Source organism: Bufo bufo, chromosome 2, assembly GCF_905171765.1.
Source record: "Bufo bufo chromosome 2, aBufBuf1.1, whole genome shotgun sequence".
Taxonomy (NCBI): domain Eukaryota; kingdom Metazoa; phylum Chordata; class Amphibia; order Anura; family Bufonidae; genus Bufo; species Bufo bufo.
In genome coordinates, this window is record NC_053390.1 from 40,324,603 (window position 1) to 40,351,508 (window position 26,906).

The window sequence follows — 26,906 nt, forward strand, 5'->3', positions numbered from 1 at the left end:
TGCTGCAGATGTGCTATGGATTTGGGCAAGGATTAAAGGGGTTATCCAATTTCTCAAATAGCCCCCCATGTGTCAGACCCCTCCGAGGGAATATACGTACCCCGCTCCCCTTGTGGTCTATGCACAGCCGCTGCTGCATCTCCCTGTACACGGATGAAAACATCCGGGGGGGTGGGGGGGTATAGTATACTACCTGTGAGGGGCCCAGCACATGGGGGAACTGCCTGCCGGATCCGGCAATCTGCATGCAAACGGACAGCATTTGTAGACGGATCAGTCTTACAAATGCATTGCAAGAACGGATCCGTCTCTCCGAATGTCATCCGAAAAAAAAGCCCTGGTGTCCATAGCCTTTAAATTAATCTGTGGCCAGAGTTTGATAGAGGAAAAAAAAACAAAAACCTTGTTGTGTGATTTTATCTCTCGAATGTTCACTCTGCCTCATTTTATATATATATATATATATATATATATATATATATATTAGTGTCTCTCTCTTATCACTTACGTTAAAAATGATAGGTCCCCTTTAAAGGGACACTTCCATCAAAAAAGTTTATTATTACATATTAATAACCTATATGTGAATATTCCATGTTAAAAAAATGGGTGGATGGTTTTCTGTACAGAATTCAATTTCCTGTCCTGGCTTGTTAACTACCTATTGGTTTAGACGGCAAATAGTTTCGCCTAACTCGGTCAGACCAAAGGAACCCCCTCCCTGTAATGACTCCATTACAGCATCACACATTACACTAATCAATGCAATGCTCTTCCGTGGCCATCTTTAACAAGGTCTATCAAGAAAACAACAGAATTAATTGCACTGTTATCCTAAATTCTATACCTACTATTATACTAGTAGATAACATCTTTCCTTCACAGCAGCAGTAAACTGACAATGGATTACCGATCTAGGAGGTCTTGAATGCAGCACAAGGACAAGATTTTGTAATTGATTTTCAATGGCAATAGAAATAAAAATTTTAAAAAAAGCTGAAAATTCTAAACGAGAAAAATAATAGTTTTCTCTGAATATTGAATAAAAAAATAAATACTCCTTTCTGATGGAAGTGTCCCTTTAAGATAACATAGTAGCTATGCTGGTCAGTAATCACCTAAGTTTACAGGTATATCTAGCAGTATAGAGGAAAATGTCCACATGAGGGGCACAGAACCTGCAGCATAAACATTACCATCAATGCTTGGATGCCGCATCACAGGTAATTAATTCGGTCCCTTATGGTCATTGCAAAATTCAAGTTAGTGGATTTCTAGTGCGGTGGCCGCTCTCGTTAAGAGTCTGTGCGATTCAGTGACAACTTGCACTTTATGCCCCATATGCTGCGATTCTTCTTGCTGCCTGTGGTCGGTCTGGCGATGGTGCTGAAGTAAGAGCCGTTTATCTTTATATGTGGGAGCGACTCTTTCAACACCTGTAAAGAATTGTCCGTCACTATGCCAAACACACTGACGGTCTTCAGATGCTGGAGTTTTCCTAGATCACTAAAAAAAAAAAAAAAAGACATTCTTTAGAAGTCACAGCTTTAGTCGACATCCGCCATATTTGCAGACTTCTTTTTTGTCATTTGCTTATGAACCATTCTAACCGTTTTCACTTCATTAGCCGCAGCTTGTACGACATATGTGGAAACTGAATTTAAGCACATACACCGTAGATCAGACCCAGTCCAGTGTTACAGGTCGGTGGTATGACTTGTGAGAGAACCCGGCACTGTGCCCAGCCTCTAAATAAGAGCATCGTGCAACAAATACAGAAAAGGAACCATGTACGGGACATTATTTGATAATCCAACATCCTTAGGCCCATCAAGATGCAGGAATATCAGAATTGTCAGACTATTAGACCTACTGACAACTCATGCATGAATCTCGGTGGTCAGGCAGTCGGATTCTATGATGGCAGGCGGGTGGTTTGCCAAGGCTGCATTCTTTAGGCTCAGTTCAGACCTGAGCGTTTTACAGCGCGTTCCTACGCGCTGTAAAACGCTCAACAAGGAGAAACCAATGCTTCCCTATGGGAATGGTTCTCACCTGGGCGTTTTACAGCGCGTACGATCGCGCTGTAAAACGCCCGACGCTCAAACAAGTACAGGAGCGTTTTTTTGGGCGCTTGTCGCGCGTTCCCGTACATAGACTTTTCGGGAACGCGCGACACTGTGTGTACGCTTGTCTCTGTATGCGCGCTTGTAAACGCCCGTACAATCGCGCATACAGAGCGCTCCTTTCAGAACGCTCAGGTCTGAACTGAGCCTTAATGAAACCATGGAGCTCAGGGCAATGCTCGTGGTATTGATAACTAGAGTTGAGCGAATTGAGCGTCAGATCATAGATCCAAAGTCAATTCGTTCAAGCACTTTGTTTTAATGCTGTACGGAGACCGTACAGCATTAAAATGTATGGGCTCTGTGGAGGCAAAATTTGTTTCAGCCGAAGTCGCGAGAATTCGGTAATCACTTCTGTGTCTCTAATAACATTTTAAAATAGCAACCGAAGTGGGGTATGGTACTAAGGTACCAGCCGGTACCAAACCCGACTTCGGATTGCGAAAAAGATGCAGAAATGAAGTCTTGCGTGACTTCGGCTGGAACGAATTTTGCCTACGCTCATCCAATACATTTTAATGCTGTACAGAGACTACATTAAAATCTATGATCCGAAGCTCGATTCACTGAAGCCTATTGTAAACATTAAGCATTTACTTGTAAATTCTGCCATTGACAAGCTAATGATGCCAGTGCTCCCAGGTACCCCTTAGACTTTGTGGCCATAACATATAAATATACATACCAGTCAGCTTAAAAAGGTTGTCCAGCGAAACATATTTCTCCCTTATCCACAGGATAGGAGAGGGGACAAGTATCTGATAGATGGGGTCCAACCACTGGTGCCCCTGACATAAATAAATAAATGGAGAGGCAGGTCTCACTTGCGCTGCTCCATTCATTCTCTATTGGACTGCCGGAGATAGCAGAATACAGCGTTCCCCTATCTCTGGAAGTCCCACAGAGTCAAACGAGGCGGCAGCAGGCATGCACAACTGCTGCTTCATTCAAGTGTGAGAATACAGGGCCCCTGATAAGACTGGTCCCAGCCGTCGGACACCTCACCCCCCATCACTTATCCACCTCCTGTGGATAGAGGAAAAAGTGTGCTTTGCTTTATCGTACTAATTAAGCCATATATCAGGGATGGCCAACCTGTGGCTCTCCAGCTGTTGCAAAACTACAACTCCCAGCAAGCCCAGACAGCCTACAGCTACCAGCCTACAGCAGGGCACAGTGGGAATTGTAGTTTTACAACAGCTGGAGAGCAGCAGGTTGGCCAGCCCTGCCATATATAATGAACCCAGTATAAAGCTGCAAGTCTGACTTTCCATTCACCCATCCGACATCACAGTGGGAAAAGGCAGGATTACTTTGTCCACTGCTATATTTATAGAAATGTCCTGACCACTGAGATTGATATACTGTGGAATGCTACAGTAAAACTTTATTTCACTATAACATTGTCTGGCATAACTTGGGGTTAAGTACTGACACTTAGAAGTGAATACTTACAGCAAAGAAGCAGGGGTGATCTGATAGCAGCGACTGAGACCGAGGTGTTGGAGCTGGAGCGGATGAAATGCCGGGAAGCAGTCGGCCGTGAGCATCACACTGTCACTGTGGACAGAAAACCTCATTAGTCACATCCCTCCTGCTGTACAAGACTTCACAGAGGCAACACCATGCATTATTAATGGGGTTTCCCAGGCATTAGATATTGATCACAGAATAGGTCATCAATATCAGACTGGAGGCTGTCCGACACTAGGCACTTCCACAATCAGTTGCTTGGAGGAGCCGCCGGCGCCTGGAATTATGTAGTAGACGGAAGGCTCAAGCCAGTGTCGTTTCTGGTGCTGGTAAACTGCAGCTCATGAATGGGAGCGGAGCTGCAGTACCCCAACACTACACGGCAGGCAGAACCTTATGCTTACAGCTCTCTTCACTGTATAGTTTCTGGTGCCGAGCCCTAGTGACAGACGGGTGCAGAGGGAGAGAGAACCATGCAATCTGACAATCTACAAGGAACAGAGAGACAGTAGTTGAGGGCGGAAGCTGCTGAACAGATCTATTCCTAAAGAACAACATCTAGCCAAACATCTACAGGGAGTGCAGAATTATTAGGCAAGTTGTATTTTTGAGGATTAATTTTATTATTGAACAACAACCATGTCCTCAATGAACCCAAAAAACTCATTAATATCAAAGCTGAATATTTTTGGAAGTAGTTTTTAGTTTGTTTTTAGTTTTAGCTATTTTAGGGGGATATCTGTGTGTGCAGGTGACTATTACTGTGCATAATTATTAGGTAACTTAACAAAAAACAAATATATACCCATTTCAATTATTTATTTTTACCAGTGAAACCAATATAACATCTCAACAATCACAAATATACATTTCTGACATTCAAAAACAAATCAGTGACCAATATAGCCACCTTTCTTTGCAAGGACACTCAAAAGCCTGCCATCCATGGATTCTGTCAGTGTTTTGATCTGTTCACCATCAACATTGCGTGCAGCAGCAACCACAGCCTCCCAGACACTGTTCAGAGAGGTGTACTGTTTTCCCTCCTTGTAAATCTCACATTTGATGATGGACCACAGGTTCTCAATGGGGTTCAGATCAGGTGAACAAGGAGGCCATGTCATTAGATTTTCTTCTTTTATACCCTTTCTTGCCAGCCACGCTGTGGAGTACTTGGACGCGTGTGATGGAGCATTGTCCTGCATGAAAATCATGTTTTTCTTGAAGGATGCAGACTTCTTCCTGTACCACTGCTTGAAGAAGGTGTCTTCCAGAAACTGGCAGTAGGACTGGGAGTTGAGCTTGACTCCATCCTCAACCCGAAAAGGCCCCACAAGCTCATCTTTGATGATACCAGCCCAAACCAGTACTCCACCTCCACCTTGCTGGCGTCTGAGTCGGATTGGAGCTCTCTGCCCTTTACCAATCCAGCCACGGGCCCATCCATCTGGCCCATCAAGACTCACTCTCATTTCATCAGTCCATAAAACCTTAGAAAAATCAGTCTTGAGGTATTTCTTGGCCCAGTCTTGACGTTTCAGCTTGTGTGTCTTGTTCAGTGGTGGTCGTCTTTCAGCCTTTCTTACCTTGGCCATGTCTCTGAGTATTGCACACCTTGTGCTTTTGGGCACTCCAGTGATGTTGCAGCTCTGAAATATGGCCAAACTGGTGGCAAGTGGCATCTTGGCAGCTGCACGCTTGACTTTTCTCAGTTCATGGGCAGTTATTTTGCGCCTTGGTTTTTCCACACGCTTCTTGCGACCCTGTTGACTATTTTGAATGAAACGCTTGATTGTTCGATGATCACGCTTCAGAAGCTTTGCAATTTTAAGAGTGCTGCATCCCTCTGCAAGATATCTCACTATTTTTGACTTTTCTGAGCCTGTCAAGTCCTTCTTTTGACCCATTTTGCCAAAGGAAAGGAAGTTGCCTAATAATTATGCACACCTAATATAGGGTGTTGATGTCATTAGACCACACCCCTTCTCATTACAGAGATGCACATCACCTAATATGCTTAATTGGTAGTAGGCTTTTGAGCCTATACAGCTTGGAGTAAGACAACATGCATAAAGAGGATGATGTGGTCAAAATACTCATTTGCCTAATAATTCTGCACGCAGTGTATTCTTGAGCACATTGCTGGACAGACTGCAGGACAATGGCAGCCAACACACTCATAGGGATTGTCCAGCAGGATAAAACTTTTTAGAAATGGGGCATAATGGGTAAAAAAAATAAAAATAAACTAAGCATGAAACACCTTACTGATCCCCCACTGCTGTCATTCAGAGTCCCTAATGGTTTTTGCTGCCTAGTCCCTAGTAGTAAATTTTATACTACCGGACAAAGCATTTAAAAATTATACTAATTTTGATCAATGCAAATTAAATTTCATGAAATCATTATGCAAGCGATGTATGATAGGTTTGTGCTCTTGCAGAATTTCATTAAAGGGGTTATCCCATGATTAATGTAAGATATGAAAATCAGACATCACATAGTGATGACAATCTCTTTCCAATAAAGCTAGAACCAGCCCTGTAGCGCAGATGGATCCAGAGATCTCCCCATTCATTGCTCTGCTAGATTCATATCAAGCTGCAGCTCAGGGGGAGTGTCCTTTCTGCTGCAGCTCAGGAGGTGTGTCCCAGCTCTCCCTATCACAGCTCAGGAGGCATGTCCCATGCTCTCCCTACCGCAGCTCTGGAGGCGTGTCCCAGCTCTCCCTATCACAGCTCAGGAGGCATGTCCCATGCTCTCCCTACCGCAGCTCTGGAGGCGTGTCCCAGCTCTCCCTATTGCAGCTCTGGAGGCGTGTCCCAGCTCTCCCCATCGCAGCTCTGGAGGCGTGTCCATGCTCTCCCCATCGCAGCTCTGGAGGCGTGTCCATGCTCTCCCCATCGCAGCTCTGGAGGCGTGTCCATGCTCTCCCCATCGCAGCTCTGGAGGCGTGTCCATGCTCTCCCCATCGCAGCTCTGGAGGCGTGTCCATGCTCTCCCCATCGCAGCTCTGGAGGCGTGTCCATGCTCTCCCCATCGCAGCTCTGGAGGCGTGTCCATGCTCTCCCCATCGCAGCTCTGGAGGCGTGTCCATGCTCTCCCCATCGCAGCTCTGGAGGCGTGTCCATGCTCTCCCCATCGCAGCTCTGGAGGCGTGTCCATGCTCTCCCCATCGCAGCCCTGGAGGCGTGTCCATGCTCTCCCCATCGCAGCTCTGGAGGCGTGTCCATGCTCTCCCCATCACAGCTCTGGAGGCGTGTCCATGCTCTCCCCATCACAGCTCTGGAGGCGTGTCCATGCTCTCCCCATCACAGCTCTGGAGGCGTGTCCATGCTCTCCCCATCACAGCTCTGGAGGCGTGTCCAGGCTCTCCCCATCACAGCTCTGGAGGCGTGTCCATGCTCTCCCCATCACAGCTCTGGAGGCGTGTCCATGCTCTCCCCATCACAGCTCTGGAGGCGTGTCCATGCTCTCCCCATCACAACTCTGGAGGCGTGTCCATGCTCTCCCCATCACAGCTCTGGAGGCGTGTCCCAGCTCTCCCTATCACAGCTCTGGAGGCGTGTCCCAGCTCTCCCTATCACAGCTCTGGAGGCGTGTCCCAGCTCTCCCTATCACAGCTCTGGAGGCGTGTCCCTGCTCTCCCCATCACAGCTCTGGAGGCATGTCCATGCTCTCCCTATCACAGCTCTGGAGGCGTGTCCCTGCTCTCCCTATCACAGCTCTGGAGGCGTGTCCCAGCTCTCCCTATCACAGCTCTGGAGGCGTGTCCATGCTCTCCCCATCACAGCTCTGGAGGCGTGTCCATGCTCTCCCCATCACAGCTCTGGAGGCGTGTCCATGCTCTCCCCATCACAGCTCTGGAGGCGTGTCCATGCTCTCCCCATCACAACTCTGGAGGCGTGTCCATGCTCTCCCCATCACAGCTCTGGAGGCATGTCCATGCTCACCCCTTCACAGCTCTGGAGGCGTGTCCATGCTCTCCCCATCACAGCTCTGGAGGCGTGTCCCAGCTCTCCCTATCACAGCTCTGGAGGCGTGTCCCAGCTCTCCCTATCACAGCTTTGGAGGCGTGTCCCAGCTCTCCCTATCACAGCTCTGGAGGAGTGTCCCTGCTCTCCCCATCACAGCTCTGGAGGCATGTCCATGCTCCCCCTATCACAGCTCTGGAGGCGTGTCCCTGCTCTCCCTATCACAGCTCTGGAGGCGTGTCCCAGCTCTCCCTATCACAGCTCTGGAGGCGTGTCCCAGCTCTCCCTATCACAGCTCTGGAGGCGTGTCCCAGCTCTCCCTATCACAGCTCTGGAGTCGTGTCCCAGCTCTCCCTATCACAGCTCTGGAGGCGTGTCCCAGCTCTCCCTATCACAGCTCTGGAGGCGTGTCCCAGCTCTCCCTATCACAGCTCTGGAGGCGTGTCCCAGCTCTCCCTATCACAGCTCTGGAGGCGTGTCCATGCTCTCCCCATCACAGCTCTGGAGGCGTGTCCATGCTCTCCCCATCACAGCTCTGGAGGCGTGTCCATGCTCTCCCCATCACAGCTCTGGAGGCGTGTCCATGCTCTCCCCATCACAGCTCTGGAGGCGTGTCCATGCTCTCCCCATCACAACTCTGGAGGCGTGTCCATGCTCTCCCCATCACAGCTCTGGAGGCATGTCCATGCTCACCCCTTCACAGCTCTGGAGGCGTGTCCATGCTCTCCCCATCACAGCTCTGGAGGCGTGTCCCAGCTCTCCCTATCACAGCTCTGGAGGCGTGTCCCAGCTCTCCCTATCACAGCTTTGGAGGCGTGTCCCAGCTCTCCCTATCACAGCTCTGGAGGAGTGTCCCTGCTCTCCCCATCACAGCTCTGGAGGCATGTCCATGCTCTCCCTATCACAGCTCTGGAGGTGTGTCCCTGCTCTCCCTATCACAGCTCTGGAGGCGTGTCCCAGCTCTCCCTATCACAGCTCTGGAGGCGTGTCCCAGCTCTCCCTATCACAGCTCTGGAGGCGTGTCCCAGCTCTCCCTATCACAGCTCTGGAGTCGTGTCCCAGCTCTCCCTATCACAGCTCTGGAGGCGTGTCCCAGCTCTCCCTATGACAGCTCTGGAGGCGTGTCCCAGCTCTCCCTATCACAGCTCTGGAGGCGTGTCCCAGCTCTCCCTATCACAGCTCTGGAGGCGTGTCCCTGCTCTCCCCATCACAGCTCTGGAGGCGTGTCCATGCTCTCCCTATCACAGCTCTGGAGGCGTGTCCCTGCTCTCCCTATCACAGCTCTGGAGGCGTGTCCCAGCTCTCCCTATCACAGCTCTGGAGGCGTGTCCCAGCTCTCCCTATCACAGCTCTGGAGGCATGTCCCAGCTCTCAATATCACAGCTCTGGAGGCGTGTCCCAGCTCTCCCTATCACAGCTCTGGAGGCAGTTGTAGGATGGAACTGAGCATGTGCGGCCATCTCAGTGAGCGGGAGAAAAAAAATAAAAGAGAAAGAACAAACAGCAGGTGGCGCTAGACAAATAAATTTTATTGGCCATGCTCATTTTTTTAATTACATGCAATTACAGAAGTATTCAGATCCAGGTGCTGGTAGAATATTTTTCATTGGACAACCCCTTTAAGTTATTCCCATTCACACAAAGCTTCACCTACAGTTTCAGAACAAAATGTGATTTTAAGAAACTGCTGCATACTAGTCGTGGGTGTTTTAAACCAGGGAAAACGCATGGAAAAAATGTCAGTTTTGTTTTAGACCCGGTACCAAAGTTTTGGTAATATATTATGATAGTGACAACAGTGCTTGCATTAAAATTTGAGGGCCTTAAAAGTGGCAATACTTGTACAAAATGCAATTCTTACCTTAAATCTAGGTTGATTAGATCGGGACTTCTCTGAACTAACATCTCTACATCTAAAAAAGAAATACACTGTGAAGTCATGAAATGTCCCATCATCTTTACAGGAAACTTTGTATGGAGCAGAAGACAATAAGGCAGGTTTAAAGGAACCTGTCACCTAGAAAATGCATATTAAACCGCCAGCCTGTCGCATGATTATAAAAGGTGTCTGTGTCTTTTCTGTGCAATGCAGCAAAAGTCTGAAAGATTACTTTTATTCAACTGTCCGCGCTATGTAAACGATAGTCTTGAAGTCAAGGGGGCAGTGGCCTTCTCGCCTGAAGTTAAGTGCGTCCCGTCCCCTTTCCCTCCCCTTAGCGTTTGATTGATAGGATTTCCTTCACTACTGGATGCTTGAATGTAGTCTTGCGCGTGCGCTGTGCCCTGCAATGCCGGCGCCTGTGCACTGTTCCCCTCCGCTGTGAGGTAGTTTTCAAACGCTCAATGCTCAGGCACTCGCACACGAGAGACTGCGTGAGACTACATTCAAGCAACCGGCAGTGAAGGAATTGGACATCCTATCAAACGCTAAAGGCGAGGAAAAGGGGACGGGGCGCGCTTGACTTCAGGCGAGATTACACAGAAAAGACACAGACACCTTTATAATCATGCTACAACAAAGTACTTCTGGCGGTTTAATATGCATTTTCTAGGTGACAGGTTTCATTAAAAAAATGTGCCAAAAGTCTGCGCCACAATTACTAAGTGTTTAAGATGCTTTTTGTGCCTTGTTCAACAAGGAAAGCTTAAGAATCATGAATCTGCACCAATATTGGGCTAACCCAGGCATGCTCAACCTGCAGCCCTCCAGCTGTTGCAAAACTACAACTCCCAGCATTCCCAGACAGTCTACAACAGGGCATGGTGGGAGTTGTAGTTTTACAACAGCTGGACGGCCACAGGTTGAGCATTCCTGGGCTAACCAACAGGAGGTGTAAAGTTAGACAAAAGTGCTTACAATCTACAAAGGAAGAAGAGGGTGAGCCACAATGATAAATCTGGCAAATTTTTAGACCGCCTGGTCTAAATGCGCCACACAATTACACCTACCAACTATCTCCAGGTTCTGTCGGTATCCACTGAAATTCAACTCTGTTAAACTTCTAGGGAAGTTCTCCACTGCATTCTTCACATGGTCCGCTGTGAAATCACACCAAGACAAGTTCAATTCGTCGAGGCTGCGAGACAGAAGAGGTTACATTGCTGCATGGTTAAAATGGTCACCAGTCATGGCAGTAAGCTAAAAAACGATTCGCTGAGTGCCTGTGCATAGCCTGCACTAGGGTTGTCACGATACCAAAACTTTGATTCGATACCATAAAAAAGTATTGTGATACTAGATACCACAGGAAAAAAATAAAACACCAAAAAAGCCGCGTGCATTCCGCATTTTATGGAACGTCCGGCCAATAATAAAACAGTCCTATCCAATTTTTTGGGGGGACAAGGTGACTAAAAAATGGCGAATCGCAAAGTTTTAATTTTTTTCTGTTACGGCGTTGACCGCATAGGAGATTTTTTTTAATAGTTCGCACTTTTTCGGACGTGGTGATATGTAATATATATTAATTTTTTTTATTGTTTATATATTTTATATGTAAAACTGGGAAAGGGGGCGATTTAAACTTAGTATTTTGGTGTGTTTTTTTTACCTTTTACTTACTAACTATTAGGACCCTTAGGGGCTAGATAGAACCTGAGATCTTTTAATCCCATATAGATCTCTATTAGGGTGAATAGGACTTCACACTGTCCATTCTGCCCTGGGCATTGTGCACACAACAGCAGGGATGTTACCATGGCAGCCGGGGCTTCATTAGCGTCCTGGCTGCCATGGTAACCGATCAGAGCACCGCGATTACACTGCTGGGGCTCTGATCAGAATTGCCACTGCACCACCAATGAGGAGGAGGATCCTGTGGCCACTGCAACCAATAAATATAACAATTGGGGGGGGGGGGGGGGGGGGGGGGGCTGTGGCCACTGCGCCACCAATGATTATAATCGTTATGATACTGGGGGGGTTGGGGGGGGGGCACACTGCACCACCAATGATTATACTTTATAATACTGGGGTTGGGGGGCGCACTGCGCCACCAATAAATACAATTAACACATTAAGTGTAGGCAGCGGTATCACATACCTAGCACCCGCCCTCTATAACATGGCGCTGCAATCCCTGGCAGTACTAAACTCCCACTGGTGGCACAGGGGGGAGGGACTCCCTCCTTCTCCACTGTGCTGCTGAGGAGAACATGGCACGAGCTAAGAGCGGCGCGTGCCATGTTCTCTAACAGATACTAGCAGCACAGCCTAGTATAGTTGAATAGTAAGACCCGGTATCATATCGATCCAGGTCTAAAAGTATCAATTGGGTATCGAAACTTCGATACCCGATGCAACTCTAGCCTGCATAGGAGGAATTTTGCTTTGTCTCAGCCTCCTACTCGCAGAGTGTATATCCATGATGTCCCCCAGTAAAATACAAAAAAAAAGTCATGGATTCTTTTCACTGACGGCCTGATCTCATGTCATACGATGGATATCTCCATTCTTCCTGAAAGGCTCTGTTCACACTTTGCACTATGTTATTCTGACATTTTTTGTGGAAAGAATATCATAGTCTACAATTATTCACTCTCACTGTGAATTCACACATTTACAGCAGGATTAACAAAGGTTATGACAATACAGAAGCTCCAGAATTATTTGATGGGGAAGGGGAATACAACAATGTATGTGCAAAGTAAATTAAAAATGTTGCTCATCTTGATTCACTTTTTACAGCTTTTATCTATGGTTATTTTATATTGATTTATAGTTAAATATTATTGACCAGTAAATATTTTTGTTTACTAGGAAAATTGCAGCCGGCGCACTGACCTTTGTAAAGTAGTTCCCTAGTAGAAGCGTAGGTCTGTATTTTTTACTTGTACAAAGATTATGCACAGCTCCGCTGCCTGTTCCCAGCTTCATGCACGGTAGACCTTCTGACAAAGCCTGAGCAGTGCCATCTATGACAACTACTTCATCAGAGTGAGGCATGATATAAATCCAAGCGGCAGTCCAGCAGCTTATTGTATAAAATCTCAGCAGGATACTTTAGCAACATTTAATATCTTATTTGAAGTCTTACCTAGTGCAGCTTTTTAACATTTGCCTGAGCGATTCTGGAGAAAATCCTGAGCAGCCACCAAGGTTTAATCGTTCCAGATCAGAATTCTGAGCAATGGCACTGGAAAGAACATGTGAACACTGATCAGTAAATTATTTTTTATTACATTTTTTTTTTACAAATTCCTGCACTTAGGGTACTTTCACACTAGTGTTTTTCTTTTCCGGCACTGAGTTCCGTCCTGATCAGTTTTATCCTAATGCATTCTGAATGGAGAGAAATCCGTTCAGGATGCATCAGGATGTCTTCAGTTCAGTCACTGGACAGCGTTTTGGACGGAGGAAATACCGCAGCATACTGCGGTATTATCTCCGTCCAAAATTCCGGATCAGTTGCATTGAAATGTATTATTGCCGGATCCGGCATTAAAAATACTGCAATGCCGGATCCGTCCTTCCGGTCTGCGCATGCGCATCCATCTACAAATGCTGTCCGTTTGCATGCAGATTGCCGAATCCGGCAGGCAGTTCCGGCGACGGGACTTTTTGCCAGATCACTCTGCCGCAAGTGTGAAAGTAGCCTTATGAACATCTATGGTTAAAAGGGGTTGTCCAGGACTTTTTATACTGATTGCCTGCAGCGGGATTACTGAAGGGTAATTCAGAGGAGAAATTTTAGGAGAGACTGTTCCATACACGTGAATGGAGATATTCCTGCAGCAAGTGCATGCAGGTTTACAAACCCCAATCAGACGTATGGACCTTAGGAGCATGACTATGGAATTTTAACTGTCTGAACTCCTTTACATGCATCACTTTATTGGATGATGATGCTACTATTATTTCCTTATTACAAGCCGACATTTATTTCCATAAAATATTTTTAACATTTTGAGCTTATGTTCAAGAAGGAAAAAACTCAATGACCTTAATAATGGTGGACACGTCTCTTACCACATGATGGTATCAGAAAGTTCCATCCCTTCCAGGCTCAGGTTGCACAGGTTGTGGCAGCGGGAGATGATGGTCTGCAGGATGTCTGTGCTTACTGTACAATTAGAGAAGTCTGCATGCTGAAGGCGCAGAGGTCTGGAAGAAGATTGCCATGTCGCTAAATGATTTCAATAATGCAGAGAGGCTGATACGGGTAATTAACCAATTACAATGTGGTTAGGACCGTGATTTGATTTTTTTGGGCCTTGTATTTTATGTACACTAATTAAAAGCCATGTTTTAATTATTGCCTTTCCCAGTAGAAGCATGCTCTTGTTTTATATTCAATTTGACTCCCTGACAATATTTTCTCCCTGACCATCAAGTGTATATGTATACCACCACCTACTGTTATTTATAGTTCAAAATTGACATGCCTATTCTAGTCAAGGGTTAGGGCAAGTCGGAGGGGAGATCACATGACCACCAGACGCCACATTTTGACGCAACTGTAAACACTGCACTGTTCTGATCACGTGAAAATCAGGCAGAAGGGGGGGGGGGGGGGGTGTTGGGCACAGACAAAACTAAAGTGTAGATGGTAAGTTTATTGTGTAATGTGCAAAAATATAGGGGGTCATTTATGACCAGATATACGCCACTTTTACACCATCTGTGACTTCTTCCCCGCTCTTGCCAGGTCTAAAAAAAACGATTGTGGCGTGGGCGGAGCAGGGGACGGGCTGGCATGCCCATCTTATTCATAATTTTCTACGCCTGGTTTAGGCATATAAAATGGACTAAATCTAAGACAGCTAAGAAGCTGGATTCACCGTCAGCTATAGGGCTTATTAAGACAAGCGTCTAAAACGTCGTTCTTAATAAATCTGCCCCACAGTGCTCTATCTTTTTAGCTGACAACCCCTTTAAATGGATATATTCGATATTCCCTGAATGGACATTTAAAATTCTGTCTGCCTTAGTTTCAGACTTCCAGAATTTTAACATCTTAATCATCAGGTTTGGTTTGGACAGGCTGCAGAAAAACATCTCTGCATTTCCACAGCCATACTGTCCAGACAGCCCTGGGGTCTTTTATAGGTCAAAGGGGTGGGGGGTAGAATTTATTCTGATCATGCCACGTTCACTCTTGGTCGCACAGATCAAAGGGTCGAATAGTCAGGATTGGAGGCTCCTCAGATCCTAGCTATTTGAGCAGGAGCTCAGGAGTCAGTAGACAGCCCCTGCTCCATGGAGACCCAGGATACCCATTAAGGACTTATTCTACACATCGGTGGTCTCTAAGGCAGGGATCAGCAACCTTCGTCACGCCAGCTGCTGTGAAACTACAACTCCCAGCCTGCACACTTACTCAGCTGTTATTGTAACTCCCATAGGGGTGAAAGGAGGATTCTAGGAGTTGTAGTTTCAAAACAGCTGGAGTGCCAGAGGTCGTGCAGCCAGGGATACAAACACTTCCACACGGGGATGCCTGGGGTCCCCAGGAAGGTAAATGGATCCAAAGGATGAAGAGGATGATCCCGCGGCGCAAAGAACCAGCCTTAGTTATTAAACAGGAGACAGATTTATTCTTTGTAGCGGATGGTACAACGCGTTTCAGGGTGTTAGAACCCCTTCTTCAGGTACAGACTGTACCTGAAGAAGGGGTTTTAACACCCCGAAACGCGTTGTACCATCTGCTACAAAGAATACATTTGTCTCCTGTTTAATAACTAAGGCTGGTTCTTTGCGCTGCGGGATCATCCTCTTCATCCTTTGCATCTGCATCAAGTGACAGATGTGGCAAACTCTGGGAAAGGATTTTTATCATTAAAATGTTTGAAGTTGTCTCTCACCTGACTTGTTTAAATAATGGTTCTCCAATGCAAGATCTCGGACAGCGAAGGGCAATTAGACCCAGTGGTAGCAACTTTCCCAAAACTCCGCTTTGCAGATGTTTACCGGTGAGATCCACACTGTGCCATAATGATTCATCGCACCTAAAAGAGAAAAATTATTTCATCAAGGCAGCCAATAGCAGGCTGTGACGGGAGTCGGTGAACCGAACCTGAGTTCGGGAAATATTTTTTTTACAGTGCAAATTAATTTATGAAGTTATTACTCGCAACACTTCGCGAAGTAATAACTTCGGCTCATCGGAGTCAATACATACTAATACTGTACGGAGCTCCTGCTCAGTACAGTATTGGAACAAAGTTTTATGCAAAGCGACTTTGGATGTTTTATCCAAAGTCGATTCGCTCATCCCTAATAATATATACTGTATTTTTTGCTTTATAAGAGGCAGTTCCTCCCCCCCCCCCCCCCCAAAATGGTGGGAAAAAGTCAGTGAGTCTTATAAAGCGAATGTGCCAAAATCATGGTGGCCGGCAGATTGCAGAAGATGTGTGGGGCAGGAGGCAGCAAGCTGTATTGCAGGATAGGCGGCTGCGCCAGTGAGGTATACTGTAGTGCCGAACGGTAGTAAGGCATCCTGCAGCCGGGGTCCATTCCAGAGGAGGAGAGCCATTGTCCTCCCCCCCTGCACTGCTGATTGGTGGTGTTCGCCGGCGGGAACTGCTGCTCCGCCGGATGTACCAATCAGTTTAACTCCTGCCAGTCTACACACGCCACTGCTGTTAGGAAGGAAGAAGGGAGGGAGTGTTACTGACTGCTGTGCAGATGCCCCATAACAGTGTGTAAGCAACAGATCCTTTATAACATTTTTTAGCACTCCTTTTGGTTCAAAATATTTTTTCTTCTTATCATCACGTGTCATTTAAAGCAAAAAATACGGTATATATTTTTAAATATAGATAGTGACATGGAAAGATATAAAAACATGAATTCTATAAAAAAAAAAAATATCTGTTTAACATAACTTCAACAGGGGAATTCCTGTTGGTGAAACGCGTTGTATGAGTGAGGGACACTGGTATGGCAGATATACTTTTGGGTTTACATGTGGTCTTTAGTTCTAGTCTTATTGTTGGACAATTGTTAAGACTTTTTGTACTTTAGTAGCAGGCAGGTGTTATGATATTACTATCTGGTGTTCGCCTTCTTCAATGTGTATATAAGGCCTCATGCACACAGCCGTTGCCCGGGTCCGCAATCCGGAGCTGCGGTGCGGAACGGAGGCACGGAACCCCACAGAAGCACTCTGTAGTGTTTCTGTCCATGCCTCCGCACCGCAAAAAAAATAGAACATTTTTTTGCGGTGCGGACAGATCATGGACCCATTCAATGGGTCTCAATCCGTCCCAGCCACCGCACGCAAATTGCGGTCCCCAATGCATGCAATGGCCGTGTGCATGAGGCCTAACAGTGACTAGTCGTGTCCAGTGGTCCCTCACTTATTTGTTTCACCAGTGTTTTGTGGACTCTTTTATGTGTTTTTAATATGATGATAAAATAAAGAATTTATTGTCTTATGGTAATTTTGGATTATGAATGATTTTTTGGGTACACATTCTTTTTAGTTTGATGTATGTGGCACTTATAGGTCAGGTAATATTGGTATTTTTATAAAAATGTGATTTAGACAATACGCCATTTTCCTTTAAATGGGTTGGCCTATCTCAGACACTGATCACATACGGCTGGGCTATGCCATCTACATCATAAAAGTGCACCATATCTCCAGAATGGAGCCCCCAAATTGAAGGAGAGTTGTCCCTCCCCTGCTTACAATCAATTTACATTGCAGGGAATATGAAGCATTACACAAGGCATACAGAAGCCAGAGAGTCGGCCATGAAATGCCTGGGTGCTGGGTCGTCTAGAGCAAGAGCAGCTTTTTGTAAAGACTCTTCAGACCAAAGACAACCCATTTCAAGAGGGGTCATATGTACAAGGACCCAGGCCTTACATTCTTATCTGCACATTTTATGGACTTACGAAAGCCTGTTCCATCGTTTGCACACTCCGGATGCTCTCAGGAGGTCAGTTAAATGTAAATAAGAGAAGATGCCCAAAAGTAGCTCATCAGGGAGCGAGTCCCAGGATATCCCTGTTGGGTAAAGAAAAAAAGATGGTCAAAGAATCTGCACAAGCAGCAATAATCAAATAACACATCAGTAGTGTTGAGCGAACTTGTGTGTTAAGTTCGGCGTCGGGTTATCAAAGTATCCCGTTATGGATTCTAAATTCCGTTATGGTCCGTGGTAGCTGAATCCATAATGGGATTCTTCGATAACCCGAACTTTAGACACCGAACTTAAAACACAAGTTCGCTCAACACTACACATCAGCAGTAGGGCTGCACGATATGGGAATTTTGTGCGATTGCGATTAGGGCCCTAAAAATTGCGATAACGATGTGCGATGCGATATTTTAAAGGGAATTGTGCTAGAGGTCTATTTGCTTGGATTTTCCCATATGAGCCGCTGACGCGGCTGGGTATGACATAGTTATGGGGGATCTGTGGATGGCGGTGTTATGTGGGGGATCTGTGGAGGGCGCTGTTATGTGGGGGATCTGTGGAGGGCGCTGTTATGTGGGGGATCTGTGGAGAACGCTGTTATGTGGGGGATCTGTGGAGAACGCTGTTATGTGGGGGATCTGTGGAGGACGCTGTTATGTGGGGGATCTGTGGAGGACGCTGTTATGTGGGGGATCTGTGGAGGACGCTGTTATGTGGGGGATCTGTGGAGGACGCTGTTATGTGGGGGATCTGTGGATGGCGCTGTTATGTGGGGGATCTGTGGATGGCGCTGTTATGTGGGGGATCTGTGGAGGACGCTGTTATGTGGGGGATCTGTGGAGGACGCTGTTATGTGGGGGATCTGTGGATGGCGCTGTTATGTGGGGGATCTGTGGATGGCGCTGTTATGTGGGGGGTCTGTGGAGGGCGCTGTTATGGGGGGGATCTGTGGAGGACGCTGTTATGTGGGGGATCTGTGGAGGACGCTGTTATGTGGGGGATCTGTGGATGGCGCTGTTATGTGGGGGATCTGTGGATGGCGCTGTTATGTGGGGGATCTGTGGAGGACGCTGTTATGTGGGGGATCTGTGGAGGACGCTGTTATGTGGGGGATCTGTGGATGGCGCTGTTATGTGGGGGATCTGTGGATGGCGCTGTTATGTGGGGGATCTGTGGAGGTGTAGAACTGTGGAGGACGCTGTTATGTGGGAGATCTGCGGAGGGCGCTGTTATGTGGGGGACCTGCGGAGGGCGCTGTTATGTGGGGGACCTGCGGAGGGCGCTGTTATGGGGGACCTGCGGAGGGCGCTGTTATGGGGGACCTGCGGAGGGCGCTGTTATGGGGGACCTGCGGAGGGCGCTGTTATGGGGGACCTGCGGAGGGCGCTGTTATGGGGGACCTGCGGAGGGCGCTGTTATGGGGGACCTGCGGAGGGCGCTGTTATGGGGGACCTGCGGAGGGCGCTGTTATGTGGGGGACCTGCGGAGGGCGCTGTTATGGGGGACCTGCGGAGGGCGCTGTTATGGGGGACCTGCGGAGGGCGCTGTTATGGGGGACCTGCGGAGGGCGCTGTTATGGGGGACCTGCGGAGGGCGCTGTTATGGGGGACCTGCGGAGGGCGCTGTTATGGGGGACCTGCGGAGGGCGCTGTTATGGGGGACCTGCGGAGGGCGCTGTTATGGGGGACCTGCGGAGGGCGCTGTTATGGGGGACCTGCGGAGGGCGCTGTTATGGGGGACCTGCGGAGGGCGCTGTTATGGGGGACCTGCGGAGGGCGCTGTTATGGGGGACCTGCGGAGGGCGCTGTTATGGGGGACCTGCGGAGGGCGCTGTTATGGGGGACCTGCGGAGGGCGCTGTTATGGGGGACCTGCGGAGGGCGCTGTTATGGGGGACCTGCGGAGGGCGCTGTTATGGGGGACCTGCGGAGGGCGCTGTTATGGGGGACCTGCGGAGGGCGCTGTTATGGGGGACCTGCGGAGGGCGCTGTTATGGGGGACCTGCGGAGGGCGCTGTTATGGGGGACCTGCGGAGGGCGCTGTTATGGGGGACCTGCGGAGGGCGCTGTTATGGGGGACCTGCGGAGGGCACTGTTATGGGGGACCCGCATTTGCCGATTATCGCGGTTCGATTACTTTAGCGATATATCGTGCAGCCCTAATCAGCAGTGAAGAAAAACACCATGAGCCAGGTACCCAATAGGTACAAAAATGCTTTTTTGGTTGCTCCTGGCGTGGCAGACTGGATCCTACAGTCGACAGCAATGCTTCACAACCTGTGACTGTTGTGAAACTACAACTCCTAGCAGCCCCTGTTATGAGCTCCATGTTGTGGAGCCGTGGTCTACAGTGCTGTAATGTGTCCACCCGGCTGTAAGAAATACATTACATCAGTATCTATAGGTAGCTACCTGGCTGAGATATCCTGGATGACCTGGGACGTCGGGCAATGAAAAATCCATCATCTTTCCCCTTCTGTTTCTGCCTCTTTTGTGGAGGGGTCATCTGCATCATTTGGTTCTGAGGAGTGTTTTCCGTGTCCTGGGGGTCTTTCTCCATTGGGGTCACTCCCATTCCGCAAAGCAGATCTGAACTTTTCTTTGAATCCCATGACCACAAATTGATCTTTGATGAATTCAAAGTCGAAGCAGAAACCTCCTGAAGATGTTTCCTATAAGAGCAACCACACATTTACGACAGGTTCCCCCATACAGTCTAACCATACGTCGCTATACAGCAGACTGCAGTCCGAACCCGCACCCCTGCATGTCCTCAGGAAGCAGATACAGTGAAGTTGGGAACCATCAGCTCCCTGCTTCCTCACCGCCCATAGTTCAGCCCAAGCAGGAACAATGCAAAACCATCATTGCGCCTGCAGAGCCTCTAGGTGTAATGGTAACGCCCCCGTTGCTCCTAGAGGCTCATTAGAATATAATAAAACATAATTTTTTCTCAGCAATGCGGACACATATGAAACATGGGACCAACACAGATTTCTTCAGCTGCCAAGTGCACATGTAACAGGTCAGCCGGTGTCATAGGTACAAAACTGCTGACAGATGCCCTTCAGGGGAGGGCTACACATGACACTTGCTATGAGCTTGAACGCGCTGATGTAGCAACCCACACACTGCCGCAACGCAGACACGTTCACTTTCATTACGAATCATTGCAAAAAGGGATAATTCAGGTGGCAGTAACATCGGCATATTTTAATAATAGGTAAAACAGGGGCTCATCCTCTTAGATATGGAAATAGGGGTGCAGTGCCTACGGCACACCCACTGCTGTACAGACTAAAAGTTAATAATGATAAAATGAGTGGCAGGCACTATGCACCCCGGGGTTGTAGGGGCAAAACCATCAGATGAATTTATAAATAACAAAAAACAACGGCCGTGTGCATGAGGCCTAATACCGATATGCTGGATCCGGTGACGGAACTGCCTGCTGGAATCCTCTGCCGCAAGAGTGAAAGTAGCCTTAGGCTCCTTTCACACTAGCGTTCGGGTGTCCGCTCGTGCGCACCGTTTGAAGGGGCTCACGAGCGGTCCCGAACGCATCCGTCTGGCCCTAATGCATTCTGAGTGGACGCGGATCCACTGAGAATGCATCCGCCTGCCAGCGTTCAGCCTCCGCTCCGCTCAGTGAGCGGACACCTGAACGCTGCTTGCAGCGTTCGGGTGTCCGCCTGGCCGTGCGGAGGCGAGCGGATCCGTCCAGACTTACAATGTAAGTCAATGGGGGCGGATCCGCTTGAAGATGACACCATATGGCTCAATCTTCAAGCGGATCCGTTCCCCATTGACTTACAATGTAAAGTCTGAACGGATCCGCTCAGGCTACTTTCACACTTAGAAAATTTTCTAAGTTTTAATGCAGACGGATCCGTTCTGAACAGATGCGAACGTCTGCATTAAAGGAGTGGATCCGTCTGATGAAACATCAGACGGATCCGCTCCGAACGCTAGTGTGAAAGTAGCCTAAATCTGACTGAACTACCGGCCATATTAAGCTTTACTATTGAATGAACGTTTGTTCCCCTGCAATCTAATCCAATTCATTGGAGAAACCGGTGCCGATACATTGTATCAGGGGGGCGCCAACGTATGTCTACAAATCCAGAAGACGTCTTTACATAAAATAGCAGCTGTTTTGTGATGGCCGTCAACTCCTGAATTTATGTTTCCGTCTTCACAAACTATTTCACTACAATTTAACTTAGAATCAAGTATTTTTATGGTTTTCTATTTTGATGATATATTTAATCAATTTCAGCGCATAAATAGAATATATATATATATATAGAGAGAGAGAGAGAGAGAGAGAGAGAGAATGTAAGGAGAGGAGGTGTACCCATATTAATTGTATATCCATTGTTTTTAACGATTTCACTATTTTATTATCGTTTTCTATGATCATGTTTCATAATATCTATTTTTATTTTGTATCATGTTCTAGAATGAATTGTTATTTATAAATGTCTGATGGTTTTGCCCCTACAACCCCGGGGTGTATAGTGCCTGCCACTCATTTTATCATGGGCATATTTTAGGCTGCGGTTTCTGACCCAATGGCGGGTTTAAAGGGGTCGTCCCACCTCTGTGGGATACGAGATAAAGGTCTGATCGGCAGGAGCCCAGTCGTCCGCCATCACACACACATGCTGGAGATATCTGAGCGCTTTTACTCTGCTATCTCCGGCAGAACCCCACAGCTGTCAGCAGTCAGACCCAATTATTGACCGAAACTTACAGTGTGACACAATCCTACAATGCTGTAGGTTCAGATCACGAAACGCCGGTGTCTGGTCAGGAATTGTGACAGTAACATCATGGATGCTGAAACGCGTCCACCTTGCGCCTGTCTGAATGAGGCTAAAGTCGTCAAGTCAAAGGGTGTACACTCTAGCGGACACCGGGACACACAATATGTACGTTTTAAATATGATTGTGACTTCAAGAAATAAAACAGTTGTGTTTGCCATATTTTCCACGTTGCGGTGCAATTTATTTTTCTGTTATTTGTCTTTTGGTCTCTTTAATTGACGTCATGTTCTGTCCTGCATCTCTGTGTATACCACCCTGTCATCTATATAAGGGCAGATCCCCGAGCCCAGAGTACACCGCCCCCTAATGTCGGAGTCACCTCCTGGCACTGCCATCTTTCCCTAACTGAAACGGGATGTTCTTTAGTATTAACCCCTTAGTGATCACTCACGCATCTGAAAGCGCTGAGCCAGGCCGTTTAACCACTTAGATGCCACTGCATTGAAGTGGTTTAGAGGTTCTCAAGAACAAGATTTTGTGGTGGTGGCGGTGCCCAATGATGGCCCCAGGCCTGCCTGTAGAGTATGCCTAGCAGGCTGTGCCTCTCTGTCGCAGCCTACTGGTGACCAACAGTATAATACACTGTACCGAATAAGCAATACAGTGTATTATAGAACCAATCAAAAGGTTACCTGTTAAAAACCCTTAGTGGGACTAGTTAAGGGCTCTTTCACACTTGCGTTGTCCGGATCCGTCGTGTACGCCATTTGCCGGAATTACACGCCGGATCCGGAAAACCGCAAGTGAACTAAAAGCATTTGAAGACGGATCCGTCTTCAAAATGCGTTCAGTGTTACTATGGCAGCCAGGACGCTATTAAAGTCCTGGTTGCCATAGTAGTAGTGGGGAGCGGTATACTTACAGTCCGTGCAGCTCCCGGGGCGCTTCAGAATGACGTCAGAGCACCCCATGCGCATGGATGATGTGTTCATGTGATCACGTCATCCATGCTCGTGGGGCGCCCTGACGTCACTCTGGAGCGCCCGGGGAGCCGCACGGACGGTAAGGATACTGCTCCCCCGCTCCCCACTACACTTTACCATGGCAAACAGGACTTTAGTGTCCTGGAAGCCATGGTAACCATTCAGAAAAAGCTAAACGTCGGATCCAGTAATGCGCCGAAACGACGTTTAGCTTAAGGCCGGATCCGGATTAATGCGTTTCAATGGGCATTAATTCCGGATCCGGCCTTGCGGCAAGTGTTCCGGATTTTTGGCCGGAGCAAAAAGCGCAGCATGCTGCGGTATTTTCTCCAGCCAAAAAACGTTCCGGTGCGGAACTGAAGACATCTTGAACGGATTTCTCTCCATTCAGAATGCATAAGGCTACTTTCACACTTGCGGCAGAGAGATCCGGCAAGCAGTTCCGTCGCCGGAACTGCCTGCCGGATCAGGCAAAATGTATGCTAACTGATGGCATTAGTAAGACTGATCAGGATCCTGATCAGTCTTAAAAATGCCTGATCAGTCGAAAAAATGCATTGAAATGCCGGATCCGTCTTTCCGGTGTCATCCGGCTAAGGCTACTTTCACACTAGCGTTGTTTTAATCCGGCGTTCAATTCCGACACCGGAACTGCCCGCCGGATCCGGAAAAACGTGTGAAAACGGATTACATTTGAATCCTGATCAGGATTTTGATCACAATGAAAAAATGCATTGGAAAAAACGGATCCGCCATTTATGGACTTTAACTTTTTTTTCACATTTTTCGGGTTTAACATGCAAAAGCCTGATCCATTTTTACTGAACACACAGTGCCAGATCCGGCGTTAATGCAAGTCAATGGGAAAAAGGCCTGATCCGGCGTTCAGTCAAAGTGTTCAGGCTTTTTGGCCGGAGGTAAAAATACTGCATGCTACGTTTTTCTGAAAAGCCTGATCAGTCAAAAAGACTGAACTGAAGACATCCTGATGCATCCTGAAGGACTGACTCTCCATTCAGAATGCATGGGGATAAAACTGATCAGTTCTTTTCCGGATTTGAGCCCCTAGGACGGAACTCAACGCCGGAAAAGAAAAACGCTAGTGTGAAAGTACCCAAAAACAGATCCGGCATTTATTTTTTCACCTTTTTTTCAGTCTGCGCATGCGCATACCGGAAGGACGGATCCGGCACTAATACATTCCTATGGGAAAAAATGCCTGATCCGGCATTCAGGCAAGTCTTCAGTTAAGAGGTTATAAAACCCCAACCCCCCCCCCCCCCCCCCCCAAATGACCGAGCCCCTCACACAGACCTCGCTCCCCCGCAGCATCTCCCCATCAATGACCCAAAATTATCGATGCCGAAAAATGAACGCCGCAAAACTTAACGTAAAAACCCCTCGGCGGTACTGAGATAATAAACCAGTAAGTTATGTGACCCTAAAGGGGGGCCATTAAAAACTACAACTTGCCCCACAAAGAACGAGCCCCCATAGGACTGCATGGACAGAGGAATAATAAAGTTATGGCTTTTAAAAGGCGACGAGTGAAGAAAAAAATAATATGGCTTGGTCACTAAAGGGTTAAGCCAATCAAGGTGGAGACGCTGCCACTCGGCTGTGAAAAGCGGGCAAGTAGATATACACATGATAGGCGCCGTAGTCCTAGTAGAGCACCACAACCGCCACTATCCACAAGGCTCCGCCACCTCCCGTGTTAACCCCCGCCCTCTCCGCCGCTCCATTTACCTCATGATGACGAGCGCGTCCGACCGGCTCCTTATTATACGAACGAACTTCCCGCGTTCCCTCTCTCGGTACGTAGCGGCGCGCTGACGTCACCCAGCGCGCCCCCCCCCCCCCCATTGCGCACGCGCAGGGAGTTGAAACACGTCACGTGGCCCTTCCCTCCTGGAGTGATGGTTTCCAAGGAAAGGTGCCCCTTGTTACCCATAGCAACCAAGAAGTTTTTTGTTTTTTTTTTGTTTTTTTTTCCAGCTTTCATTATCAAAAAATAAATAAATGCAGGGGGTAAAATGAAAGCAGAATTTTGTTTGGTGTAGACATCAAGGACACCTGAGAGATATAGTATATTTGAGGGCTGGTGTGGACCTGGAGTCTGAAACCGGTGGTTCAACAACAGCTCCCAGTTTGTGGCTGTTAAGGCATGCTGATAGCTGTAGTGCACTCACTACTGGGTTAGCGTCCGTATTATTATGGCTTACGCCGCCATAGTGATCTGCAATACAGATGTTAAAGGGGTTCTCCGAGACTAGAAACTGCTTTTGACATGGCTGTAGGTTAAAAAAAAATAAAGACTCACCCAACACCGGCGCTCTGGAGATGTATGTGCGTTTCGGGTCCCGCAGGGAGCTTGGCGGTCTATGAAGGGCCCTGCACCCTGCCTGGGAATAGAAAAGGGGGGTTCCCAGTCTCTGTATGGGGCCCGACTGTTGACTGCATACTTACCAACATTTTAGTTGGTAAGTTTGGCATAGCTAAGCCCCCAGAAATGCCCCAAGAACACCCACTTATGGGCAGCTTTCCCGCCCATTTTGGCCCAGGATTTTCTGAACTATCTCTAAAAAAATAAATCATAGACAGTCCCTGCAAATTTGGGACTGAAGAGCTTTAGGGCGCTTTAACGTGTGGCGTAAACAGTAAGGGGACTTACTGTTGTGGATTTTGTGGCTTCTTTGCTGCGTATTTTGGCACAGATTCTCACATACCTTAAAACGAGGACCCGTCACTTCCCCTGACATCCCTAAGAAATGACCATCCTGGAGCATCCGCAGGACCCCTGAATAAGGGGCTAGCAAAATTGTTTCTCGTTATTTAATGTTCTGATGCTTTGTATTACTTGTATGGATAAGTCAGGGTTAACAATCCCTTGTAGGAGGCTAGGAGATGGACCTAGGTCTGCCCCTAGTTTAGTGTGAGGAATAGAGAGGAGCTACATGTGCTGACTCCTCAGAAGACCGGACTTTACTGCGGTGAGGGGGACATTGCTAAGACACTGTTCACACTTGGACACGGTCCTGGCTAGCTGTATCTTAATCCTGTACCCCTCAGCTGGGAATTACCGAGGGAACTGCAGAGAGAGGGAAGGATAGAGAGAAAGAGTACTACAACCTTCATCATTGCTTATATCCATTGATTGCTATAGGGGAAGATTTGCACAGTAAATTGTTTGGAACTGTGTTTTGATAACGGTGGATGTACTACAACTCTCATTCTGCATTTTCGTGAAGAGAGACGTGTATATTTGCTATAACGTGCCTGGTTAATGACTCCAGCACCATATGCTGACCACAGCACCTACATCTCCTGCCCTGCACCCGTACTAGGGCCGCAGTAAACTATTATTTTAGGAATCGAGTATTCTATCGATTATTTTTTACGATTATTGAATCAGTTGGTCAATATGGGAAGCAAGGGAGTGAGCACTCACAACACCTGGACCATAGGGTGCAATATTGATATTTATTCAGATAGGACCTACCAAGACCAATAGGTATTAAAATATAACAATCACATACAATATAAAATATGACAATCACAAATCACATACAATATAAAATGGTACCAATAAACTGAGGTATAAGCCGTGTTAATACATCCTAAACAGGAATAAGACACTTGAAAAAACCGCATGCAATGGTAGTAGTATCCCAATCTGCAGTCCATAATGTTATCTAATTTCTAGAAA

The 26,906-nt window shown here is 47.4% G+C and overlaps 1 protein-coding gene across 1 annotated transcript; it reads right to left on the bottom strand.

Annotated features, from left to right (window-relative positions):
* Positions 1-1,084: 1,084 nt before the first annotated feature.
* On the bottom strand, positions 1,085-24,994 carry SKP2 (S-phase kinase associated protein 2). The gene is made up of 10 exons (XM_040420970.1): positions 24,947-24,994; positions 19,857-20,116; positions 17,421-17,532; positions 15,377-15,520; positions 13,542-13,676; positions 12,610-12,708; positions 10,523-10,650; positions 9,435-9,486; positions 3,582-3,686; positions 1,085-1,506 (listed from the first exon to the last, which is right to left on the bottom strand). Exons 1-10 carry the CDS (start codon positions 24,949-24,951, stop codon positions 1,296-1,298), a joined length of 1,251 nt encoding a protein of 416 aa, XP_040276904.1. The 5' UTR covers positions 24,952-24,994; the 3' UTR covers positions 1,085-1,295.
* Positions 24,995-26,906: the final 1,912 nt, after the last annotated feature.